General features: G+C 37.4%; 1 protein-coding gene across 7 annotated transcripts in view; it reads left to right on the top strand.

Annotated features, from left to right (window-relative positions):
- The window catches only part of EXOC6 (exocyst complex component 6), a 208,275-nt gene extending 182,535 nt beyond the window's left edge, over positions 1-25,740 (top strand). For 4 of the 7 annotated variants that reach the window (XM_059899894.1, XM_059899897.1, XM_059899895.1 and 1 more), the window contains 3 exons: positions 23,249-23,361; positions 24,155-24,178; positions 24,482-25,740. In XM_059899894.1, coding sequence (XP_059755877.1) covers positions 23,249-23,361; positions 24,155-24,178; positions 24,482-24,614 — 270 coding nt within the window. In that variant the 3' untranslated portion in view covers positions 24,615-25,740. The remainder of the gene's footprint in view (positions 1-23,248; positions 23,362-24,154; positions 24,179-24,481) is intronic. The other 3 variants (XM_059899898.1, XM_059899899.1, XM_059899896.1) reach the window with 2 other exon arrangements.
- Positions 25,741-26,411: the final 671 nt, after the last annotated feature.

The following is a 26,411-nucleotide window of genomic DNA, read 5'->3' as shown; positions in this document are numbered from 1 at the left end:
TTTTAAGAAGCATGACACAGTAACACAGGATTGCTTGTGAAGAATGAAGAGATTAAAGGGGGAAATTAAAATACCAGCTCATATGGAGTTCAGATCCTACCAGTTGTCAGATTCCTTAGTGAGTCATCAAGGCTGTTGTTACTGAGCCACAGTACGCATACTTGGAGAGAAATAAAGAATATATTTGCTACGTTTCCCACCCCCCCTTACTAATACACTGTAAATGAGATGGGAAAATTTTGGAAGAGATATTTTGATAAAATAATCAAGGTAAGTTCTATATTTTGTTTGTTATAAAGAGCATCTCCTAGTATTAAATACATTTGAAGTGACTTTTTTCGAGATAACCGCACCTTAAGACAGAAAACCTAATACCTTCCAAAATAAGAATCTTAAAACAAAGCCAAAACGTCACAAAGAAGATAGTATTCCTACTTAGTGGTACTAAAAACATGATGAAAAAACTTCAAAGTCCTTTAGAACTTACAGAAATTTTTTGCCTAGATGGTTTACTTTACACGTTAACTTAGCTGTAAGCACCTTCAGATACAAAAAGAGAAGGGGTAGGGGAACAAAAGCTGCTTTGTTCAGTTTGCCTCTTTTACCTGTCACCAAGTCCTCCCTAACAGGCAAAGGAGGAGTTGTACACCTAAAAAAACTCTTTTACCTTCCATCACTTCTTTGATCTGACATAATTTAAAGAATATATTTTTAAAAAGTCATTTTGTGACCTGATACATGCATCTTTTTATTAATGTACGTACCCAGGGAAGATTCTCTGTGTCCCAGAAGAGTCAATGGACCATTCTGAATATTAAGCCAATTCTTTTTAGTTTTTGTTTTTTTTTAACTTTATCAATTTTTGGAACTTGACTATCCATATCCTGATCCAATATGATCTCATATAGTTGGAACAAGAGTATAGTATATGCCATTTTTTAAAAAGGCAACCCATAAAACTACTTCAGATCTGTTTTCTTATTTATGTATGTCATCAACACACATGCCATTTTCTTTCATGATAAATTCCAAATCTGGGCTTCTCAGTACCATATGCTACATGAGGAGACTAAGCAGCCATTAGCTGTGACTATTGCTCATTTGACTTCTCTGATATCCTACCACTTTGTAGAGAGATCTGTTAGGAATGATTTGTAGCTTTTTATTGGTTTTTTTTCCCTTCAACGTTCAACTCCATGAGCAGGAATCGGTTATAACATAGATTGCATTGCATAAAGGTCCTTATGTGCCTTTAGATCAGAGGTTCTAACCTGGGGATCACGGGTTGGTTTTAGGAGGCTTATGCAAAATTTTGTCTATATGTGCATATTTCTGAGAAGAAGGTCCAATTTTTTAATAGATTCACAAAGGCATCATATATGAGCTAACAACAGTTATCTCACCATCACTGCTCTAGGGAAACTGAAAGCTATCCAGATGAAGCCAGATCACAAAGAGCTGTCCCATTTCCAGAGATGTCTTTATTTATTAAACAAATATTTGAGCACCTGCTCTGGGCACTCTTTTAAGTGCTGGTGATACAGTGGTGAACAAGATAGGCAAGATCCCTGCTCTTAAAACTTGTTTTGTTGGAGGGAGATCCATAACAAACAATGATAATTTCAAATAGCTTTATATAGAATTTCAAATACATTTAGATTCTGTGAGAAAAATAAAACTGATTAACGTCAGTAGTGACTGGGAGTTAGTGGACCACTTCAGATTGGGTTGTCAGGGTAAACCTCTTTAAGAAGTAGATATCTGAATGAAATTAGGAGATATGGGGAAATAGTATTCCTGGCAGAGGGAGGAGCAAATGAAAAGTCCTAAGGTGCTGTCAGGGAAGAGAAAGTATGGCTATAGTGTAGTGAGCAAGGAGAAGAGAGGTGCAAATGAAATTGGGAAGGTTATCAGAGCCAAGTCACGTAGGACCTTGAGGGCCTTGTTAAGGAGTTTGGGACATTATGTATGATGGGAAACCATTCAAGGATTTTAGGCAGGTTAGTATCATCCTCTGACTTGCATTTTAAAAAGATTATGCTGGCTATTCTAAGGAGAATAGATTGAAAAGGGCCAAAATTAGAATCAGGAAGAACAGTTAGATGATTATTTTGGTAGTCTAGGGTATAGATGATTGATTGCTATTACTTAATTACTGATGCTGTGGTTCACTATATTTCACCGTAGCTTCTTCATGTAGACTCAGAGGTTTCTGTTTTCAATATGAGAAATGGTTGAATTTATCCACAGCAACTAGTTTGTTTTTATCTCAGAATACTGTGAGTTATCCAACTAATTATATTTTCTTCTTCATTACGGAACTAGAATACTCATATATATATAGGATAGCATCATGTGCATTTTGTATACTAACCTTATCTTCTCTCCTGACTTCACTTTCTCTTGGCCCTGACTTTTCTCAGTTATTAAGCTGTATTTATCTTGCATGTATTTTTGTAAGTTGCTTTAAGATGCCTTTGGAACAAGGCAGTGTATAAGTAAATTAAACATTTGTTAGCGGAATCCTAGAACTGTTTGTAGTAAAAGGCATTATGTATGGGTGGATTTTCATTTATTGCTTCGTTTACTAATTCATTTATTCAAGAAATGTTTATTGAGTGCCTTATGTAGCCAGCCACTGGGGAAACAGAATTGAACAGTAGACAATAAAATAAGAGCTAGAGAGATGAGTTAGTTGGTATCAAAGAAGATAAAGTTGAAGATAAACATGACTATTAGATTCAGAAAGATATCTTGGCTGAAAGGATGGAAATTAAGGAGTGTAGAGAGAAAGCCACTGAAGAATCCAAATGGTGTGTTGAGGAGGACATTATCGTGTAGGAAATCAGGACATAGGATGGATTCCTGCTTCTCTTAATAACTACCGTGTGCTGTTGGGAAACTATTGCCTGAACTATTTCAACTATATATTTTAATGATTTAATGAAATCTGTGTGGGAAAATGGTGTATAATTTACTTCGGGGAGAGATCTTTTTCATGGCATGCTTAAGCTTTGTTGTTAAAGTCAGTGAATTGTGTGAAATTTGCATTGCAGGTGTCATTAGTTGATTGAGTCAGAAGTTACCATCTCTTTGTGTATACCGTGCTTCATCTGGATGATGGCAAGGCTTGTGTGCCAGATCTATATCATGTTAAACTATGAGGAGCATAGTTCCTTCTAACAATATTGCTTAATAAGGGAAGTACCCTGGGAACCCACTTCCTTGTTCTCATTATCCTCCTCGCCTAATTTCTTCTACACTTTTATATACATAGTCAGACAGTCTCTCTCTAACATGCCCCCAAATGGTTATAAAATTTAGGAAAGAAGTTCAGATGCACTTCACCAGAGAAAGATAGGAGAAACCTGATAAATATATACTTGTATTTGACTCAAACTGAACAACTTTGGATTCTGCCTAAAGGGACATGAACGAGCCTTGTAAGTTACGAAGGAATTGTTAGGCCGTAATTCTTGCCTTGGAGACTGGGCGTCTGCCAAGACTTTACTTTGAAATTTCTGTCTTCTGTTACTAATCTTAAGGCATCATAACATACAATTCTTTTGCCACTAGTCCAGTTTATTCTTTTATGATGAGGAAGAAGGCACTTTTAAATAACAATTATTTCCACCCTAATTAAACAAATCTTCTTTTGTTTGCATTGTATTTGTTACTATATTGTGTACACACTCTGCTTGCTTAAACATGCCCCTGTGACTACTTCACAGGAACTTTCTTTAGAAGTTTTAAAGTCTTTGACTTCTTAAAGTATTAATGGGATTTGCCAAAGCTGTAGTATCCAACTGCTTGACTATAGATATGGTAGCAGGACAACAAGCTTGTTCACACAGCTCCTCCAGCCAAGCGTTTTTTCCTTAGACAATCCTAAATTCATTTGAAGTGCCAAAGAATTAAAGGAAGACGTTTTGAGGTTTACTCCTGAATATAACAAGATCAGACATCTCACAAAGTTTACCTTAAGGTCCAGATATTAGAAAAGTATGCTGCCCTTTGGGAGAGCTTAGATTAGGAAGGATTAGGCTGTACCTAAATGACTTTTGCTTTTCAGTGTCATAATTCTGGTGCCTTACAGTTTATGTGCTTAACTAGGTATGTAATTTATGCTTATACCTTCTTCAGTTATTGATATAAATTTTGAACTTAGATTTTTGTGATTATTTTAAGGGTAAAGGTTTAGAGCTGTTTTGTAGTTTGGAAAATTACCTTCTAAATGATTTTTTGAAAACAGGGGAAAAACATCAAACACACACCATAATAATTACAAAAATGATATATGCTCACAGTTCTTTTTGTTTTTTTTTTTTAAGTAATTACAGACTCTCTCAAGAAGTTACAAATATAGTTGAGAGACATCCTTTGTATACTTCACCCAGCTTCCCCCAATGGTAATTTTTTGTATAGTTACCTACAATTATAAAAATCAGGAAATTAACATTGCATGCTTCCTGTTTAAAACACACAGAAAAATCTAACATGAAGAAGTGTATAAAAGGAAAGCTCTCATTTTTTCCTCCTCTTCAACCTCTCAGAATCATTGGTGTGTTTCCCAATAGACTTTTTAAAATGTACATTTAAACACACACACGTGCACCCACTTGTGTGCACACATGTAGAATTCTTTGCTTGAGGGGGGACATGGATCATATATGCTATAATTTACATTTTTCATGCAACGCTACGTGATTTCATATTGGTAAATATGGCTCTACTTTACTCTTTTTCACTTCTTCATAACATTCTATCATATGAATATACCACAGTTTATTAAACAAGTTCTCTTTTGTTGGACATTAAGGAGTCTCCAGTTTTTCTTTCTTTTTTTTTTTTTTAATATTTATTTATGTATTTATTTGGCTGCATCGGGTCTTGGTTGCGGCATGCGAGATCTTTTGTTGCGGCACATAGGCTTCTCTCTAGTTGTGGCGCACGGGCTCTGGAGCACGGGCTCAGTAGTTGTGGCACGTGGGCTTAGGTGCACCGCGGCATGTGGGATCTTCGTTCCCCAACCAGGGATCAAACCCGTGTCCCCTGCATTGGAAGGCAGATTCTTAACCACCAGACCGCCAGGGAAGTCCTTCCAGTTTCTCTACATATAAGTAATGCTGCAGTTAATATCCCTAGGCATCTATATTGAGCAATAGTGTAAGTATTTCTACAGCCCTTTAGAAGTGGAATTACTGGGTACTGCCAAAATAATGCTCAAAAAAATTATACCAATCAGAATTATTTTTAAGAGAAATGCTTAAGTTAGCAAATATGACAATAAACAAAATTAACAGATTTATGGGGAAAAATAATTTGTGTAATTGTGCATTTGGGCAAATAGGGAATATTCCTTATCTATAAGTGTTATATAGTATGATTAATTTTGAGGTAAATTTTCAATGTGTTACAAAAGGAGTGAGTCTTTGTCTCCATAGACTGGGAATTATAAGCCAGTGCATAATGTAAATAGAGGTAGTCCCAAATTTAAATGTTTTTAATCATTGATAGTCTTGCTACTTTTTTCACTGATAAGGATAGGTTAAAATTTTTCAAATAGTCTGCCAGCAATAAAGAATAGTGATATTCTGGCTTTTAATAAATATTATACATCCATTAATTATTAGATATAAAATCAGTATTTGACACTTTCCAAAAGGGAACTTTATCCTTCCTCTCAAAATTAATTCACATTTTTGCCAAAATTCCAATTATTCATTTATAAGAAATAATATTTTTCTCTAATATTTTTTCTTTTATTAAATAGAAATGTTTCTCTCTTTTTAATATAAATTTATTTATTTTATTTATTTATTTTTGGCTGCGTTGGGTGTTCATTACTGCGTGCAGGCTTTCTCTAGTTGTGGTGAGCGGGGGCTACTGCTTGTTGCGGTGCACAGGCTTCTCATCGCGGTGGCTTCTCTTGTTGTGGAGCACGGGCTCTAGGCACACAGGCTTCAGTAATTATGGCTCGCAGGCTCTAGACTGCAGGCTCAGTAGTTGTGGCGCATGGGCTTAGTTGCTCTGTGGCACGTGGGATCTTTCCTGACCAGGGCTCGAACCCGTGTCCCCTGCATTGGCAGGCAGATTCTTAATCACTGTGCCACCAGGGAAGCCAGAAATGTTTCTCTTTTAAATTATAGATTTCTTTGAGTTGTGAGGATAATTTATGAGAAGTTTAAATATTTAAATGCTTTGTCAGAAAGATAGCAATAATGTAGTTTGTTTCACATACTAGTGAATATTATAACCAGAAACACCATATTCACTGTTATGATCTTTTTGCTACATATAACAAAATTACCTGGATTGCCCATACTATATTTGCTATATCTAATGTGAAATCTTACAGCAGTGTTCTAAAAAACCTTACCAAGCATTCTTTTTGAAAGTAGATAGGTTATACATACAAATAAAAAGAAATCCTGTGTAAATTAATCCTGTGTAAATAAGTTGTTTAAGCACTTAATTTATAAATTGAGGAAATTAGTTTTTAATCCTACTTCACATATACATTTGAACAAGACAATCTCTCTGAAACTTGGTTTCTCCTTTTATAAAGTATAGAAAAGCCTCCACTTCACTGGAATGAGATGTTCAAGTGAAAAGTTATACACAAATATGATTAATGGTCTGAAATAGAGATAAAGAAAAATTAACAGTTAGGTGATTCGTGAACTTTGTGTAAAGACTATCAGGATCCACTAGGTAATCTATGTGTGAAAGAGTCCCAGAGTCAGGCTATATTTGTGCAAAGCTTTTCTAGTGGTTTAAATTAGAAGCTTTTACATGTACGTTAATTTCTCTGCTTTTCCTTTATGGCTGTGTTTTGTCACAGAAAAGACACAGTCCTTAAACTTTTGCTTCTCAAAGTGTTCTATGAAATGTAATTTAGTTCAGTTCAACAAACTTTTATTGAGTATCCTAAAGGAGAAGTAAGACAGATTACCATGCCCTTGAAGGACTCATAATTTTGTTGGAAAGTGAGAACAGACATAACCCCCAAATTAGGTATATGTACGTATTCCAAACTTTAGGAAGTTCTCAGTTGTCTATAGAGCCACCCATCCTCAAATTTAGATGGCTCGGGGAACTCAACACTGCTAACATTCAGCTAGCACTTGGAAGGGACACATTCCGCTGTTATATGTTTATAAAACTATGTATTAAAATAAATTTAGATTAGTGTATTTTAGGTCAATAGTGACAACTTAAGAGCCAAGTGGATAATATAGTCATGATGAAAATTTTTGCTAGTATATAATATATTGAAAGGATGAGATTGCTGAAGGGATTATTTGATTTGAGAATTAATCATTATAGTATTTTTGCCTGAACATCCTTCTTAGGTATACATTACAGTGCTTAGTACTTAATGTTAAGTTACAGTTTAGTCCCTAAAGTGTTTTACAATTTATAGTTCTTTATCTTTGACTCTTGTGTTTTCTTAAATGTCACATCATCTTCCAATTACCTTCGGTCTGTGACTCAATGATTTTCATGGTCATGAAATCCTAAGACTTGAGAATTAGAAGAGATTTCAGAAAATCTAACCAGAGCTCCTAGAAGCTCTCCCCTTAACCAGGACCCTTGCTGCTGCTCCAGATGTCTTGAGATAGCCCACATTAAAACAGAGGCCTCTCTGCCCTTTTGAAAACTTCATGGCAGCTTTCACCATTTCTTCCTGAGTCTTGGTCAGACATTGTCATTTCTGGCACTTCCCAACCATGCATCCCTCCTTCTAGAAGATTAAATATTTGATTGCTCAATAAAGTTAGGTACTTTCTCCCTTCTCTTTCCACTTACTTTCTCCATTCCTTCCCACCTCCCAACCTTTTTCCTGTCTCTTCCCTCATTGTTGTGTTTGCTCTGTACCTTTTCACTTTTTCTAGCCCCCTTACACCTTCATTCCAATGTAAATGGCCCTACAGCTTTTACTGTGGGGCAGAATGTTTCCTCTGCCTCCTTGTTGTAGAATTCTGAGAGTACTGCTAAGCCCATAGCCCTCTCTAGTGGTAGCCATGCGTTCTTCCACGGGCTGCACTGTGTGAATGAGAGATTGTTGTTCTCCTAGTTCCCCATTTCTATTTATAGAGCCATTGTTCTTCCACTCTTGAGTGAAAGCTCCAGCCCCTTTAAGCCTCCTTCATTCCTCTCTATCACCGTCAATCTCTCGCTGTTGCTTTTACAATCAAGCAGTTTATCTGTATTCACTCTCATCCTCACTTTCCCTCCTTCAGACTCAGATGATAGGTAGCCATTTTATTCAAGGCTCTCTCATCTTCTTATGCCCTTGATGCCATCTTTTTTTATGGGACTTTGTTTCATTACTCCTCTACCTTTCCTCTGCTTTATCCTTTTCCTAACTACCTTGGCCTAAAAACATGTTCAGATCTTTCCTATCTGAGAGAAGGAAAGAGAGAATAAGAGTATTTTCTTCTTCTTCTTTTTTTTTTTTTTTGGCTGCACTGTGCTGCAGTCAGGATCTTAGTTCCCTAGATCCGTGACCAGCGATTGAACCTGTGCCCCCTGCGTTGGGAGTGTGGAGCCTTAACCACCGGACTGCCAGGGAAGTTCAAGAGTATCTTCTCTAGTCTCATTCTAGCTATTTCCAATCTCTTTTTTCTCTCCTTTGCACCCAGTTTCCTTAAGAGAATGATTTAGAAGGAATTATGTCCGTATTTCCTCATTTCTCAGTTCATTCCTCAATCCAACCTGCTTTGCTGCACTGCTAACTAAAACAGTATTCACTTAAGTCACCAGGGAAGGCCAGTAGATGTTTTCAGCCCTTATCTTACTGGTTCTTCCTACTGCGTTTGATAATGTTGATCACGTCCTCTCTCAAATTCTCTCTTCTTCAAAGGCTGTACTCTCTTAATGTTCTTTTTCTGTCTCTTTTGTGGCTTTCTTTTCCTACTGCCTAAATGTTGGTGTCCCTGAGGTTTCTGTTCTTAGGACACTGTTCTCTATCCACTTTACCTGGGTGAACTCATCCATTCTCATCAGATCTGTGGCACAAATGCCGTATGCCTTAGATACATATCTAGTTGTTTGGTAGACATTTCCAGTGGGATGTGTGTCTTGCATCCTGTGTGGCCAAAGCTGTCAACTCATCATCTTCCCTCATTCTCAAATCAGATCTTCTTTCCATGCTCTCTGTTCTGGTTGATGGCACCACTCTGCTGTATCCCAAACCTAGTCATTCATCATGTCCTAGGGATTTTTCCTCCTAAATATTTCTTAAACCCATCCTCTTCTTTCCATCCTAATTACCTGCCTACTACCTATCCATCCTCTTCTCTCCATCCCAACTACTTACTTATCTGTTCTGGTGTATTTCAAGGTTATCACAGCAGTTTCCTAACTAATTTTTGTGCCTTTAGTTTTTTCTCCTCAAATCCATTCTTCACAGAGCTGCTGGAGTTACCTATCTAAATGATGAATCTGACTATGTCAGCTCCCTAGTTTAAAACCTTTCAATGGCTACCCAAAGTTCCCTAACAAGACATACATGTTTTTTTATGACCTGGCCCCCATCCCCTTCTCCAGCCTATCTTGTACTACCGTCTTCTTTACTTATATTTCAGTTCAGCAACGCTATAAAGTGCATGACACTCCCCATAAACACAACTGTTTCTTATCTTTGTACCTTTTCTCATGCTGTCTCATCTGCCTGAAAAACCCCACCTTTCCCTTGATTAACTCCTTTGTAAGACCCAGTTTGGGTACCAACTAAGATGCTTTCTTGGATTTACTTCTCACTCACCCAAGCAAGATTGAAGGCTCTAATAATAATAACCTATACGTAACTCTATCAGTGTAATTCTCATGTTAGTTCATAATTATGTTTGTATGATTATCTCTTCCATTACACTTAGGAACTCCTTGAATCCAAACACTGCGTCATCATTTTATCTTTTCATTGCTAGTGTCAAATAGAGTACTTGTCACATGCAGACACAGCCCCTTCATTTTATAGAAGAGGAAGTTGAGATCCAGAGTTTATAACACCCTTAAATTATTAATTCAAAATAAAAGCTGATTTTTTTTAAAAAAACTGAGTTGGGAGGGAATTTAATAAGGTATAGACATAAATCTTCTGTTGGCGTCAAAAGAAACATCACTTTTTTTTTTTTTTTTTCCAATTTTTTGGCCGTGCAGCATGTGGGAATTTAGTTCCCCAACCAGGGATCGAACCCACACCTCTTGCAGTGGAAGCACAGAGTCTTAACCACTGCACCGCCAGGGAAGTCCTGAAACAGCACTTCTTATCCAAGTGAAATATAATCAGATAAACAAGACATATCTGTAGAGTATTGATCATGTGAGACATTGGAGGAACTTGATTTTTCCCAACCAAATGGTACCGATTTCTAACATCCTGAAGCACCAATCGTTGAATACTCTCTTAATTAACCCAGATTCTTCTTAAGAATTAAATTCCTTTTAAAAGATATTAATTTATTTTCAACTTCTCTGTAAATACTTAAAGAGTGCTTCCAACTTTCTTACCTGTTTGTTATCCCTCTTTCCCCTTCTTTGTCTTCCTAATTATCAACAAACTTTACCTCCTCAGCTATGTTGAGGGCACTGGACCAGGCGCCCGCTTTATGTATTACAATGAAGAGACTCTATGGCTTGAATTTTTTCTGACAGCCTAGTGTAAGATGTTTATGCAGAGTGTCAAAGGAAACAATTATCTTAACAGGATGACACAGCCTATTTTGCTTAGAAATGTCCTAATTTCCTGTTTAGGTTATCCAGAGGTCAGGTAGGGATTTCATTTTTTACTCCCATAGTGTAGATTCACATCATGCAAGCATTGTAGGACTTAGATCACAAGCCATTTAATTCCACTGGCTGCATTTATCTTCCCAAGAAAATAAGTCCTTCTCCTGTTGTTTTTATTTAGTTTCTCTTTTTGTATTTTACTGCTATAACCTGTAGTGAAAGAGGGATGCCAATAGCTATTTACCAACAGCTGCTTCTTAACTAAGGTGCATCTTAAAGTTTGCCTGTTGCCCTTTTGAAGTTCACATCACAGTGTTGTTACTGTTACCCTGTCCCAGAAATCTGTAACTAACTAAGCACTCAGGCAAGCATCAGGTCCCAAAGTGAGCCATGGCACCGTCTACGTATTGGGCTAGCCAAAAAGTTCGTTCGGGTTTTCCATAACGAACTTTTTGGCCGACCCAATATGTACTTCCTTCATGAATCAGCTTTTGTGTAGTTTGATAACTGCCACCTTTTTTCGTATTTAATTATGCCTCAGGGCTATGGAAAAACCAAATTTATCTGTTAAAACAGACGAAGCAGCAAGTGTTCTGACATGTTTATTGAGCAAATTATTATACCTGACAAAAGGTAATTACATACAATCAGGTCTGGATAATTAGGGGTTAATAAATTAACATAAGAGAAGTAAGTGCCTTTTAGATTTAGAAAAGCAAAAAATACATATCTTTTTAAGTTATTTGAGTAAAAATTATAAAATCTATTATAAGATTTGAAAGAAAAAAGTGAGGATGCAAGCCCCGTTAAATACAAATACTCACCAAGATATTGTAGTATTCTTTGTCTTTAATATAGACCATAAAGATCCTTAATTTTCCTATGTCCATCATGCTAAGTATGGTAGACTAGCTAACTGTATTCTTTGGGAATCTAAGGCAAAATGGTAAAGAGTCTGTATTTATATTCTAGGACATAAAACTGAGACCTTATCTCTAGAAAGCTGAACAAATGACATATGTATCTGAAATTCAGTTCCCCACTTCACTAAAAATTTCTTGCAAGGACTGGAACTGGAGTGTCTGTCTTAGTTTCTATAGTAATACCTTAGCAGGCAGTGACAATCTCCCTTTTCCTTCTGAGGCAATTGAGATTTAATGGTCATGGTATGTTTCATTTGTCTCAAATGGTCTGAGTTCCATTCTAAAGAATAGAATGATAATATGTCCTGAAGTATTTAGTTTTATTTTTAGTTTAGCTTTGTTTTTTCAAAAGCCAAAAGTCAGTGTTTATAACTAATGACAAATTATAAATAATATATATTACTTACTTGCTAAAATTTTAGAGTAAAACATATGTGACTAATTTTTTTGAAGACTAAATTAATCCAGCTGTTAGAGTCTCCAAGTTTTCATTTGCATTATTTTAAAACACAACCATGGGGAGGAGGGGAGAGGAATATCCACTTAGACTCTTACAAATTTTAAAAAATGGTTAGTCCCTCCCTCTTTTTCTTAACAACTGCAGTCTAAAGGAGAACTTAAAGAAAACCCAGCCCAGTCTAGCTTCCCTCATTTGAACAACTACTATATCCTGGAGTAAAAACACATTGGCATACAATTTTTCTTCATTGGCTAATCCATATTGTTTTCCTTTGTTGTTTGATTTCTTCCAAAGTCAATTCATATAAGCAGATCTTATTTCTTCAGAGCTTCAATGAAGCAAAGTGACTCATCAGAGAGAACTGAAAGTCTAGTGAACACCTCACATCATGAATTTCAAGGTTTGATTTCTTTAGTATGGGAAGTCTGAGCTTCATTGGTGAAGTCATTATATAACTACCTGTTATATAAGTGTGGCAGATGATATAATGAATTGGACAGAAAATTAAATGTATGACCTGGGAATGTTTATTTAACATGCTTGATGGTGGCATCACTGGTTTACAAAAGGTAATCTCAGGAGCAGAACTTTGGTTATGAAATATGTTAGTACATTCTATAGCGTAAATTAAATCAGTCAAAGAGACTAGTCTGGCCTTCAGAATAATTATAAGACATTACTAAAAATTCAGAGTTGTCTTGATTGTAAATAGTTGACATGTAAAGTAAATGATAACATAGCCTTCTTATTAATATATATGATGTGGGCTCTGTGTAGACATAAAAGGTAACATTTGCAGTTCATCTCAACATACATTTACTTGGTTCCTACTATATACCAGGTACTTTGAGGCACTTACAAAGTACATTATTAGGAAGAAGAAAAGGCACTTCAACTATTGGCGTGTTAGAAAGAGACAGGGCTGAGATAGCCATGAACCGTCCAGACTACAAAAGGAATTATTGATATTTGATTCTTTAGTGGGTAGACAGACAGAATAACTGTGATATCAGCATACTGTGAAAAATACTATGATAGAGATTTGTGGAGGGGGCTCTGAGGACACACGAAAGAGGAACAGCTAACGCATAGTGGTCTGGGGAGACTTCCTGACAGAGGTGAATCCAGATTTAAATTTTATGGAATAAGTAAGAGTTACCTGGGTGAAGAAGGAGGGGAAGGGGACTCAGAGAAGAAAATGACAATGTCCTGGGGCATCATCACGGTTTGTAAGAGAACTTTGAGTAGTTCCTTGTTTAGGAGCTTAAATTCCAAGGCAGGAGAGGAAGCCAAAAAGTCACTTTGCATGTCATGTTAAGGAGCTTGAACTTTATATTGTGGAAGCTGGGAAGCCACTGAAAGTTTTAAGTAAGTGAATGGTATGAAAAGATTTGTATTTTAGCTGTATCTCTCTGGCAGCAGTCTGGAGGTTGATGGATCCTGGCGTATTAGAAGGAGAAGCAGAGGGGATAGGCAAGACCAAAGGCCCCATGGGAGAGAGTATGATATCTAATCTAGGACAGTAGTAGTAGTAGTGGTGGTGGAAGGTAGGTAGCAAGTGAATTCAAGAAATATTTAGGAAAAAAATATTTAGGAAGTTAAATTGACACACTCCGGCAATAAGTAAGATGCAGGAGTTGTAAGAGAGAAGAGTCAAAGCAACCTGAATCCAGATTTCTGGTTTGAGTAATTAGGTAAGTGCTAGCACTCAGTGTGTGACTCGCCTTACAGTATGAGGCAGCTGAATCAGGTTCCCATGACTGAAGAAAAACAAGCCACATATACATGTAAAGGTATCGTAAAAACCAAAATCACACTCAGCTATTTGAGGTAAATCTACTTGAGCAAAATACCTGAAATGTTCTCTTCTGTTTGATAGTTACAAGGTTTTTCGTGTTTTAGAAATAGGGGATAAAAAAATTCTTTCTTTGGTGGCTCTGGTTGGGGTCGGGGGGCGCTGAGCCGCGTGGCACACGGGATCTTAGTTCCCCAATCAGGGATAGAGAACCCGCGCCCCCTGCAGTGGAAACGTGGAGTCTTAACCACTGGACCGCCAGGGAAGTCCCCCAAAACTATTGATAATAATTTATTAATATATTCTGCATTCATAAAGAACTTTTAGAAAACTTTAGTTACACATCTTTTGTTATTTGGGTTTAAATACATAATATAAATATTTTAAACCCCAATTGCCAAAAGAATTATTTAAAATTCAACTATGTAAGGTGCTAATATTCTTACATTACTAAATGGAGAGTCAAAAGATCCTCTTAAAAGTTTCTGTAACAAATTCTACTCCTAGATATATACCCAAGAGAAATAAAAACACATGTCCACACAAAAACTTGTTCATAGCAGTTGTTATTCATAATAGCCCCCAAATGGGAATAACCCAAATGTCCACTAACTGATCAATGGATAAACAAATGTGGTATATCCATATAATGGAATGTTATTTGGCAGTAAAGAGGAATGAAGTACTGATGCCTGCTACAACATGGATGAACCTTGAAAACATTACGTTAAGTGAAAGAAGCCAGACACAAAAAACCACATGTTATATGACTGCAATTTGGAAAGTGACTGCTAATGGGTATGGGTATTCTTCTAGGGGATAAAAATGTTCTCAAATTGATTGAGACAGTTGCAGAATTCTGTGAATGTACTCAAGACCATTGATTTGTATACTTTAAATGGATAGATTGAATGGTATGTGAAATATATCTCAAAACTGTTAAAAAAATTTTTTAAGGTGATATAACAAAAAATAGGGGTTTAATTATATTAAAATTATAAAAGCAAAAATAGAGAAAAATTGTTATAACTACCAAAAACAGGAAGGTAGTATAAGTAAGGTAAATCCTCATATATGGTAACTACAAGATGATAAATAAAAACTAGAAAAATAAGCATATTTAGAGATATTGAGGAGGTAATCACCAGTATTAAAACAGAAAGAGTTAACATGATTGCTTCTGAGAATGGAAAGGGTAGGGTAGTGGACTGTTGGTTTTCATGACACGCCCCATTTGATTATTAACCATGTATTACTTGATAAAATTAATTTTAATAAAGAGGAACTTCCCTAGTGGCTTAGTGGTTAAGAATCCGCCTGCCAATGCAGGGGACACGGGTTCGATCCCTGGTCCGGGAAGATCCCACGTGCTGCAGAGCAACTAAGCCTGTGCGCCACAACTACTGAGCCTGCGCTCTAGAGCCCACAAGCCACAACTACTGAAGCCAACATGCCTATAGCCTGTGCTTCACAACAAGAGAAGCTACTGCAATGAGAAGCTCACGCACCACAACGAAGAGTAGCCCCTGCTCGCTGCAACTAGAAAAAGCCTGCACGCAGTAACGAAGACCCAACGCTGCCAAAAGTAAATAAATAAATACCTCTTTCCTGTAAAAAAATATTTTTTAATAAAGAATATATTTCCACATAAAATTGTACACGTATATGTATCTGCATGGTCTTTTAGCCATGGTAGTGACCAAGAAATTCAAGGTAAAGCAAATATAGATGTGTATAAATCTGATGATATAAATTCTTTTTGCCTCTTTTTTCCCCCCAAATTCCAAACCCACCTAGTAGTTATTTAGGACTATTACATGGCTTACCATCAAAAATACTTTAAGAACATTCTACTTCTGCTGTGTGCAGTTCACTTGAATTAAGTGACTTGAAGAGACGAATGCCTTTAAGCCACAATGTGCTCAGAGCTTGCTTCTGATCCTCACATAGGTAGGAGTGGAAAGGCTGGCTGAGAGAGAGTTTGGCAGATGGGACGTTTAAAGAGGGCAGGCGCCGTTTAGGGGTCAGGTGTACCAGAGAGCCAAAAGGCAGCATGAGGGCAATTAACACCTGAGGGCAAAAAGTGAGGTGGGTGGAAGCACAATACTGCTTCTTTACAGTTTTAGCCCAAGCCCTTTCTAACTGCTACTGAAAATTCTCTTCCATGCTGCATGTGGAATTTTCCAAATATGTTTTCAAATAGCTGGAAAAGGGTAAAGCCAAGTGCTTTAAAAAGTAGATGGGGGCTTCCCTGGTGGCGCAGTGGTTGAGAATCTGCCTGCCAATGCAGGGGACACAGGTTCGAGCCCTGGTGTGGGAAGATCCCACATGCCATGGAGCGACTAGGCCCGTGAGCCACAATTGCTGAGCCTGCACTCCCCAACAAGAGAGGCCGCGATAGTGAGAGGCCCGCGCACCGCGATGAAGAGTGGCCCCCACTTGCCACAACTAGAGAAAGCCCTCGCACAGAAACAAAGACCCAACACAGCCATAAATAAATAAATAAAAATTAAAAAAAAAAACCACAAAATACTTTATTAAAAAAAAAAAAAAAGTAGATGGAGGGGGCTTCCCTGGTGGCGCAGTGGTTGAGAATCTGCCTGCCAATGCAGGGAACACGGGTTCGAGCCCTGGTCTGCGAAGAGCCCACATGCCGCGGAGCAGCTAGGCCCGTGAGCCACAATTACTGAGCCTGCGCGTCTGGAGCCTGTGCTCGGCAACAAGAGAGGCCGCGATAATGCGAGGCCCGCGCACCGTGATGAAGAGTGGCCCCCACTTGCCGCAACTAGAGAAAGCCCTCGCACAGAAACGAAGACCCAACACAGCCATAAATAAATAAGTAAATAAGTAAATAAATAAATAAATAAATAAGTAGATGGAGGGACTTCCCTGGTGGCGCAGTGGTTAAGAATCCACCTGCCAATGCAGGGGACACGGGTTCGAGCCCTGCTCTGGGAAGATCCCACATGCCGCGGAGCAACTAAGCCTGTGTGCCACAACTGCTGAGCCTGCGCTCTAGAGACCACGAGCCACAACTACTGAGCCCACGTGCCACAACTACTGAAGCCCGCATGCCTAGAGCCCATGCTCCACAAGAGAAGCCACCGCAGTGAGAAGCCCGTGTACCGCAATGAAGACCCCCGCTCACTGCAACTAGAGAAAGTCTGTGCACAGCAACAAAGACCCAACACAACTAAAAATAAATAAATAAATAAATAAATTTATTTTTAAAAAAAAAGCATATAGAGCTTGTCATTTGATTTCAACATCTATTTAGAAAAAAGACTTGTATTTCCCCCCATTGTGGCCAATTTAATAAGACCCATTTTTCTTGAATCCCCAGTGCCTAATTACTTATATTTCTTCCTTAAAGCTACATTCTGGTTTAGGATTTTTGTTGTTGTTTAAATCTCTGAAGCACTTTAGGAACCCTTGCTTTGGCTTTGTTTTTTGGAGGTAAAGGAAAAATGATCTCCTGGTTTACTTTTGGAATCTGCAAAGCAACTTTGAGGTCCCCCAGGTGGATTTAGTGTTTGGAAAGGGGAATTTGGGGGACTAAGGTTGACCCTGAGCCCCCAGGTCACTGTTCACATTTACAAAAGCAAACCTGGTATCCCCAATTGCTTTTCTCTTGAGGTTGGCTTAACTTTATTTATCTTCTGCCTTGGGTCACTGCCCCTGAGGTGCTTCAAAAGCAAAACCCAAAAGACCCAAAACAAAGAAAGCTAAACCAGATTCAAGGAAAAAGTGACCTGGCACTCTGGGTTCACTTTTACAAAAGCAAAAAGTCACTTCAAGAGTTTCATAGAATGGTTTAAAGTCGGCCTAGATTCATTGTGTCATTTGCGCAAAGTGATCTCAACAGGTCTGAGACCCCAAGTTTCTTGGGTGTAGATTTGGAGTGCGACTTAGGATGAGAAGCTGTCAGCAAGCTAAATGCCTTGACACAGACTAATTCAGTGATTCTTCCGTGATTCAACTATTTTGAGGATATAAATGGACCACCCATGCAACCATTTCTTTCCTTAAGCTGAATCTTTTTGTTTGCTGGACACACACTGGGGTGGCTGAGGAAGTGAAACATACAACTCACTTTAAAAAGTTGGCATAAATCCCACCTTATGTTATCAGATTAGTTGTGAAGGGTGTTTTTGAATCCTTGGTGAAAAAAAAAGTTAAGTTGCTAATTTTAGGTAATCTTATAAATCATGATGAAATAGAACTGAAGCACATTATTTTGCTATTCATTTTTATATGATCCATACTTTGCTTACTTCCCTAAAGGATTTAAGGTGGAATTACTTTACTTGACTATTGGAACAAACCCATTTTTAGAACTTAGTACCAATTTTCATTTTATATGAAAATATAAATATAAATATATATATTTCATAATATGCCTGACTTTATCCTTTAATAAGTAATGGTAGGGCTTCCCTGGTGGCGCAGTGGTTGAGAATCTGCCTGCCAATGCAGGGGACATGGGTTCGAGCCCTGGTCTGGGAAGATCCCACATGCCACGGAGCAACTAGGCCCGTGAGCCACAACTACTGAGCCCGCGCGTCTGGAGCTTGTGCTCCGCAACGAGAGGCCGCGACAGTGAGAGGCCCGCGCACCGCGATGAAGAGTGGCCCCCACTTGCCACAACTTGAGAAAGCCCACGCACAGAAACGAAGACCCAACACAGCCAAAAATAAATAAATAAATAAAAATAATTAAAAAAAAAAATAAGTAATGGTAAAATTGCTTTTGGATAATCTAGGGGTGATTTTGTTTTTGTTCATGTTTGGTCTACATCTTTGGATTTCAGGTATATGTGTTAACTAATAAATTCACCTGTTGAGACCATGTCTTACAGTTTATTTCCAAGACTGAGGGAGATTTTGTATGATTAATAACAAATGTATTATTTGTTTACTGCCATCTGAAGAAAGCAAAACTTGAGATAGAGAAATAAGGTTTTCCATAATTTAGATTTTAATATTAAGGACATAGTACATCCTGCGAAACCTCACCGAATGTGAGAGGCAGTCCCCAAGGCAATGACTGTGTGGAGTGAAGAGGAGTGTCAGTGGTTGTACCCGGTGCCACTCCAGTTTCCGCATCCCTTCCCGTCACACTCTGGCTCCAGAGCAGTCACGTTCTTTTTAAACAATCCCGGAGACCTGGGATCATGCTTGTTGGTCAAAATAGGCATAGGTAGCAGCCTATAGAGATGGACTCAGTCTGTAAATCTGGCCTGGCATAATGTTGGGTAGGACCCAGGAATAACGTCCTAGTTTTGTGTTACATCTTTCATGTCAGTATAACTGTACTTTAAAAAGTGAAAAGGATCTTATAATTGTTATGGATGGAGGGACACTGGTAGACCATTCAGAAATATTAGTGCTTCTTTCTCTAAGAAGATCATTTACTTCAATTAACATTAGACCCAATGCCTTATCATAAGGGTATCTATCCTCTTTATCAAGCCCCAGGGAAAGCCTGGGAAAGGTGGAAGTCAGTTGACTACATTCACTTGCCCTAGTTTGCCTGCTGGCCAACTTTGGCCTTTTCTAGAGCTGTCTTCATAAACCGAAATTGTCTGTAGGGTGCTCATTTTTTGTACTCATGAAGCCTAAGAACAAAGCTCCTAAGTAACTTGGAATAGTGGTCTGGCATCATCAGTCAGGGAGTGGTATTTCTTGAATATCTACTGAGAGGTTACACTCTGCTGGACATACTTTATGAGTTTGCCTGCCCAGCTCCGTGAAGTTTGTTTCTGTTTACTTATTAAATGCAGTATTATGCATTTGAAAAATCCTTATGATGCTGAAAGCTCTGCTTCTCTGCACTGGTGTCAAATCTCAGAGACAGAGTTTTGGGTGAAGTAGAAAAGGATAGCTTTATTGCTTTGCCAGGCAAAGGGGGACACAGCAGGCTCCTGCCTCAAAAAACTATGTGTCCCAAACCCAGAGAATTTGATGAAGGGTTTTATAACAGTGGTTCAAGGGTGGGGTCTCTGACAAGATTAAGGTATGTGTAGGGCCTGCCCTCCTTTCATCTGTCTCAGGTGGTCTCAGGTGGTCTCCTAATCTTGAGGAGAGTCTCTGGTCCCTTTAATCTGGCCTCAGGTGGTTTCTTGGCTGCTCCTCCCTTGATCAGCAACTGTTCACATCCGCCCTTTGGAACTCAGAGAAGGTCATGGAGGCTGGAGTCTTGCCTACAAGAATTGGGGGACAAAAAAAGACTCTTGTGCCTGGGAGCCCCACAGGGCCCTGTCACTTACACACGTGGGAATGAGAAATCAGAATATGAGATCAGCATGCTTGCTAGGCCTTATCATTCCTCTCCACCCACATCCATGTATCCTTTGGGGCATGGACACTGAGATGGTGCTCAAGTCTATAGCCACTGGATTCATGGCCTGAGAATACAGAGCAAGCAGTGTTAGCTCCTATGTAAATCAGTTTCTATCTTAATATTAAATTGACAGTAGCTTCCTCATATGTTACTCTAGTTTAAGTTACTAAGATTGTGTGTGAATAGTTTTTTTCTTTATAATTTCTTCATGTTAACATAAAATATTACTTGTTTCCTTATTAATCTGCCTCCCCACTTTCCCCACTTACAGCGTAAACTCTTTGAGAACAGGGACTTTGTCTCATTCAATACTGTATCTCTGGTGCCTAGCACCCTAGTTCTTCGCACCTTGTAGGTGGGCGGTCAATATTTGTTGAATGAATAAGTGACTCTTATCTAGATCCTTAGCCCTTTTATCCACCTTGGCAATGCATTCCTTAACCATTAATGTGCAAATTTATGCAGATTTCCATTGATATCTACAAGTTAACTATGCACTGTATGTATTTCTATAAAGTATTAGTGTAAATTTGAAAGCATGTGGATTAGACTTGTCTACAGATGGGCAGTTAGGTTAAATTTTGTAGTTCCTGTAATTTCTAGCAATAAGAAATTTGCATATGAGTGTCTGACCATACGTGAAAAAAGTAAGCATAATATTTCTTTATCTAGGAAAGTCTGTTTTTGTGCTGTAAAAGAACCATTTCTATACTCACAGCTGGAGTTGGTGTAGGTTTTAAATTCATTAAATGGGCTCCTCCTTTCCCACCTGGGGGTAGATCAGCCCTTATTTTAAGGCCTCTTCTTCCAAGTCCCAAAGGTCATGTTGCTGTTGCCTTTGGAAAGAAAGGGAATCTGCAGCCAGTACATTATTAAGTGGTTGCTTTCTGCTGACTGTGCGCATGCCCACACCCACTTGAGCTAGCACATACGTATACCTGGAAGGGGCCTCCTTCAAAATGAGGCTTCTATTCTGAATGAGGAGAATTCATTATTGAAATTTATCGGAAAAAAATATATATGTATGTATGTAAACCTTATTTCTAACTCTAAAGTTAATACATGCCCATTGTAGAATATTGTGAAAGTAAAGAAGACAATAACCGTTATCCATAATCCCACCACACAAATTACAACTCTTGTTAACATTTTCTCAAATTCTTTTCCACTCTCTTTTGATGGGTTTTTATGTAACTTTAGTAGTAATATTTATCATAAGCTTCTTCCCAAGCTATTTAAAATTCTATGTAAGCATCAATTTGAATAACCACATGATACTTCTCTTATAGATAGATATACCTCACTACTTAACCATTCTCTTAATAGTGAGATTTAAGCTGTTTTCAGTGGGGTTTTTTCTTCTTCAATTTTTGATAACACAAATAATATTTTTGAGATTAATATATTTGTTCATAAGTTTTAATCTACCTTTTTTATTTTCTACTGAAGTTAGATTCCTAGAAGTAGGATTGCTGAGTCAAAGGGAATGGCCATTTTTATAAGGTTCTTAAATACATACTGCAAATTCACATTCTAGAGAAGTTATACTAATTTACATATTCACTGCAGAGTGTAGAAAGTAACTTTTCCTCCTTGTGAAAGACGGGGAAAATGTACCTGTTGCTAAGCAAGAGTCAAAAATTACACAGAACTTGAAATATGTTCCCTTTTCTTTTTAAGACAGTGTGTTTTTTTAACATTGTCTCAGTGTAGTTTCTGTACTAGTGTTTTAACTTTTGGTATGGCTGGTATGGCCTAGAATGTTGTCTGAAAGAAAATAGTGTGGCTTTTAATATTAGTAGTAAATATTTTCATTATAGAATTTTCTTCTTTGTACAAGAAAGTCTCTATTAGTAGCTGTATATTGGATGGGAAGAGTCAAACAAGTCCATTATCTTCCTAAGGAAGAGCTAGTTTCTTGTAACTTTTTTGTAACTTTCTGTAGGTTTTAACCACCCCAGAAATTTTATCCCTCTCAGAGCCAGTGGGTTGGCTCACATATCCTATGAGTAAATACAAATACTTCCTTCATTTGAAAGCAAAACCAATACACCCCTTACTTATAAAGTGAGCTAAAACAAAAAGAAAAAGTAATATAAAAACCGAAGGAAGGTAGTAAGTAAAGCATTTATCTTTCTGAAACAATTCAAATGGGGATAGGAAGTTGGTTTTAAATGGCTTAAAGGGGATTAGGGTTTTAAAGTTGGATAAGGAGTTTGGTGCTTTGGTTTAGGCACTGCATTGCTTTTAAAAGATTACTTCCATATTTGACAACAATTCTAACTGGAGATTATAAAGCAAATAGTCAATTTTAAAACACTATGGAAAACAAGAAGGTTTCCTTTTTGTTGTTGTTTGTTTATACAAAATGATTGCCTAGAGTTAACAGGCTGAGTCCTGAAGGCCTCATTTCATAACACTACTGAGGATCTATCACCAGGGAGAATCCAGCAGAGGTTGTTTAATGCACTTCATTGAGATTATCTGAGCTTTTCGGTTTAAATTACTTTGGGAAAAGTCTAGGTGCAAACGACTTCTTTGAAAGGTAAACATACTTAACCTCTTTTAAAAAAAAAAAAAAAGGTTCAATTTAAGTTCTTTAAAATTCTTCAGTTAGTAGCAGCAACCCTCATTAATTAAATTTGAGTATGAACTGGATAATGTGTAAAGATTAAATCTCTGTACCTCAGTACAAGTGTTAATATAATTATATAACTGTTTTCATTATTTTACAATTATTTGAAAATGCAATTAAGTATTTTATTAGAAAGGCAAGGCCTGACAATTTTAGTAATTTGAAAAGTGAAAAGATATTATACACTATGTTGGTTATAAAATGTAGTTAATGAAGTTTTAAAAATGAGATTCCTTATTCTTTTCCATCTGAGAAGCAGGTCATATTAAAATGGATCAAGAGTAGCATATACTTTATGTATTAGCTGTGGATAAATAGTCAAAAGTTGCTTTAACATTTTTCCCCATCTTCCTCAGCTCCTTGACCTGTTTATGGTTTGGGATTGGTCTACTTATCTAGCTGATTATGGCCAGCCAGCTTCTAAGTACCTTCGGGTGAATCCAAACACAGCCCTTACTCTTTTGGAGAAGTGAGTATATTCTGCAAACATTTTTGCATACCATTTTAGCATTTTGTGATTCAGTGATAATTGAAGAACTAGAAATTTTTATCAGAAGAGAAATGTCTATATGGAACTTAAAAGTTCAGTTCATTTTAATGATCAAAACATAAGCCTCTTTCTTTCTCGCCTTCAGTGTTGTGTAGTTTTATATGAGATTTGTTTATGTTGATACGAACAAAACATTTTTCCTATTGTATCCTCAATATCTGACCTAATTGGCTTTAGAAATATGTTTACTGCAGATAAGTGAGAATTGGAACTTTTTTTTTTTAAATACTGTAACACAGGAAAGAAAGTATTTTGTAAAATGTAGTTAGGGATTGGAATGTTTGCCACCAGTGCTGTCTAGATCCTACCATGATGGGCTTGGATTCTTTACAGGTAGAGAGGTATGCGTTTCGAAAAAATAATACTATAAAAACTGAAGTAACAGAACACTTACTGGTGCATCTTGTCCAATTAAAAGTAAAACAAGCGTAGGTGTTACTTTTCCTTCTCATTATGTGGCAGGTTTTCTTTTCACTCTACCATATTTCATTTTAAGCATCACTATTAAAATTTTCAATTTTTGAATTAAAAGTGTATATTATTTTCCCACATTTCAAAATATCTGTGGTGTATTTGATTTAAGAGGACATAAGGAACTGTTTTAAATAAATGTAAGCTTGTTTTACAATGCCATGAAACACCACTGAGGCAAACAAATTACTGCTTTAAATTTTCTAATGTTATTTTTCCTTTCACCTTGTCTTGCTATGAGTGTGACTTGCAGAGTCCATAGAGGGTATGTATTTTAGCATACTTTATGGAATGATATTAGAAAATAGTATCACGTAAGAAAACTTGCTTTAGATTTACATACTAATGCAAAAAACACCACTTCATATAAAATGCAAAATAAAGCTGCTAATATTTTGTGTGGTTGCTTTCTCTGTAATTCTATTAGCAGTACCTATTTTCTTTGAAGTATATTTTTCAAGCATAGGATTAGTGTGAGATAATCCAGAGCATGCCAAGATATTTCACTTGTGACAGTATAGCTTTTAATTTCCTTTTACTAAGCTTCTTCATTCATGTATATTCCCAGGATAAAGGATACTAGCAAAAAGAACAATATATTTGCTCAATTCAGGAAGAATGATCGAGACAAACAGAAGTTGATAGAGACAGTCGTGAAACAGCTGAGAAGTTTGGTGAATGGTATGTCCCAGCACACATAAACTTCATATTGCTTGCACTCAGTGACACCAAATCCATGGTGTCTCAGTGTTGATCTCTAACAGGCACTGGTCATGATACAGAAAGTTGTTTGCAGAATTCAAAAATACAGTAGAGAAAAGACACTGATGAGAGAGCTTAAACAAGAAAGAATTATAAATATCATTTGTATGGATTTTTAAATAACGGAATAATATTTTATATATGGAAAACCTGACATTAATTTTTTTTTCACTTCTAGGGAAAAAAGGCAAAACTAATATATAAATCAGGTCAAAAATTGTCTATGAAACTGATTGTGTAAATACATTAGAAGAACTTATGCCTCTATATATTGGTGTTTTTTCTACTTAGACTTGAATGAGTTTTCTGTTTTGTTTTTTTTTGTTTGTTTGTTTTCCAGTATCTGGTTTTGGAATGCAATTATGTCTGATCTTTCACTGTCATTTTCTGACTTTTAGCTTTAATTTTCACCTCAATATTATTTAAATAGACTAAAATTTCTAATTCTGCTGATTTCGAGGGAGGAAATATAAATCTTTAAAGGTCCCTGAAATCAAACTTAATTTAACCCAGTAAGAATTTGAATTATTTGTTCTACTTGGGTGGTTTAATTTAATCTGAATATGAAGAAAAGGAATTTGATTTTCTAAAGATGCAAGGTGTTTCTGTTCAGCAGGGTTAATATTTCTAACTATAGTGTTTGTAGCTGGCCCCATTTATTTGGTTTGGTTTGGTTTGGTTCAAGTTAGAAGGACAGAAACTAAGTGGGGCTAACCACTTCAGGTGCCGCTTGTGATAGGAGAGATGTGTTCCTACACACAGAAGTTACCACAGGGGTCAGGTTACTTTCTTCAAAGAGCAGACATCAGTACCGTGTCCTCACTGTGGAAACAAGCCAAACCAAATGAACTCTGGAAAACCTAAAATGAATGTACATTTTACTGTGTAAAGTACTGTGGTCCAGATGGTAATAACAATCTGATCCTTACTTTCTCTTCATTGTATTTATGCTGAATAATCCTTTTGCATTTTCAGGATTTATGCCTGTAAGAAACTTTTATTTGACTCTGTAAAATAAGTGTAAAGAATTATATGTACATTTCTTGATTTTGTGATTAAATATTAAAAAGGTTGAGCAAGTTGTTGGAAATTCAATGATACTGCATCTATTTAGAGCTTCCTGACTTAAAACAACTGCTTTCTTCAGAAGGGCTGTTTATTCCCTAGTTATTGGAATGGGAGTGTCACCAAAACAAAGAAAATAAGCATTTATTCCCTTGACCATCTCTTATTCTAAAGTATTTAACGTTTTAAAAAATATTACATGGAAAATATGGTAATTCCAGGCACAATACAATCTGGAAGTTACCAGAGAAACCGTGAGCTGCTAGTTCTCTTTGAGGACTGGAATGTAGTGACCCTCCAGTGCCTTACCCAGCTCTCCAGGTCACCGGGGACGTCTCCCCGGCTTGGGATGAGGCGTCCCCAGATTCGGAGAGACGCCTCCTTTGTACTGCTTGGAGCAGACCACTGTGGGTCCTCAGCGGTGATGGTCTTGAGGAGTTCGCTTTACTGTTCTCAGGAAAACAAGCACCCTGCACACACACACCCCACCCCGCACCCCTCGGGTTGCGCTGTAGGGACTGGGACGCCCGAGTCCTGGGGCATTTCGGGTCCCACAAAAAGCCCCAAGAAGCAACCATGTAGACTGATCGGGTGGGAAGGATACGAAGCGGGAGGGGACAGTGAATTTGGTCCTCGAGCCCCGAAAGGCGCCGGGGGATATCTGCTCCTCG

Source organism: Balaenoptera ricei, chromosome 16 (assembly GCF_028023285.1).
Source record: "Balaenoptera ricei isolate mBalRic1 chromosome 16, mBalRic1.hap2, whole genome shotgun sequence".
Taxonomy (NCBI): Eukaryota; Metazoa; Chordata; class Mammalia; order Artiodactyla; family Balaenopteridae; genus Balaenoptera; species Balaenoptera ricei.
The sequence above is the reverse complement of the archived record's forward strand: the minus strand, read 5'-3'. Positions and strand labels throughout refer to the sequence as shown.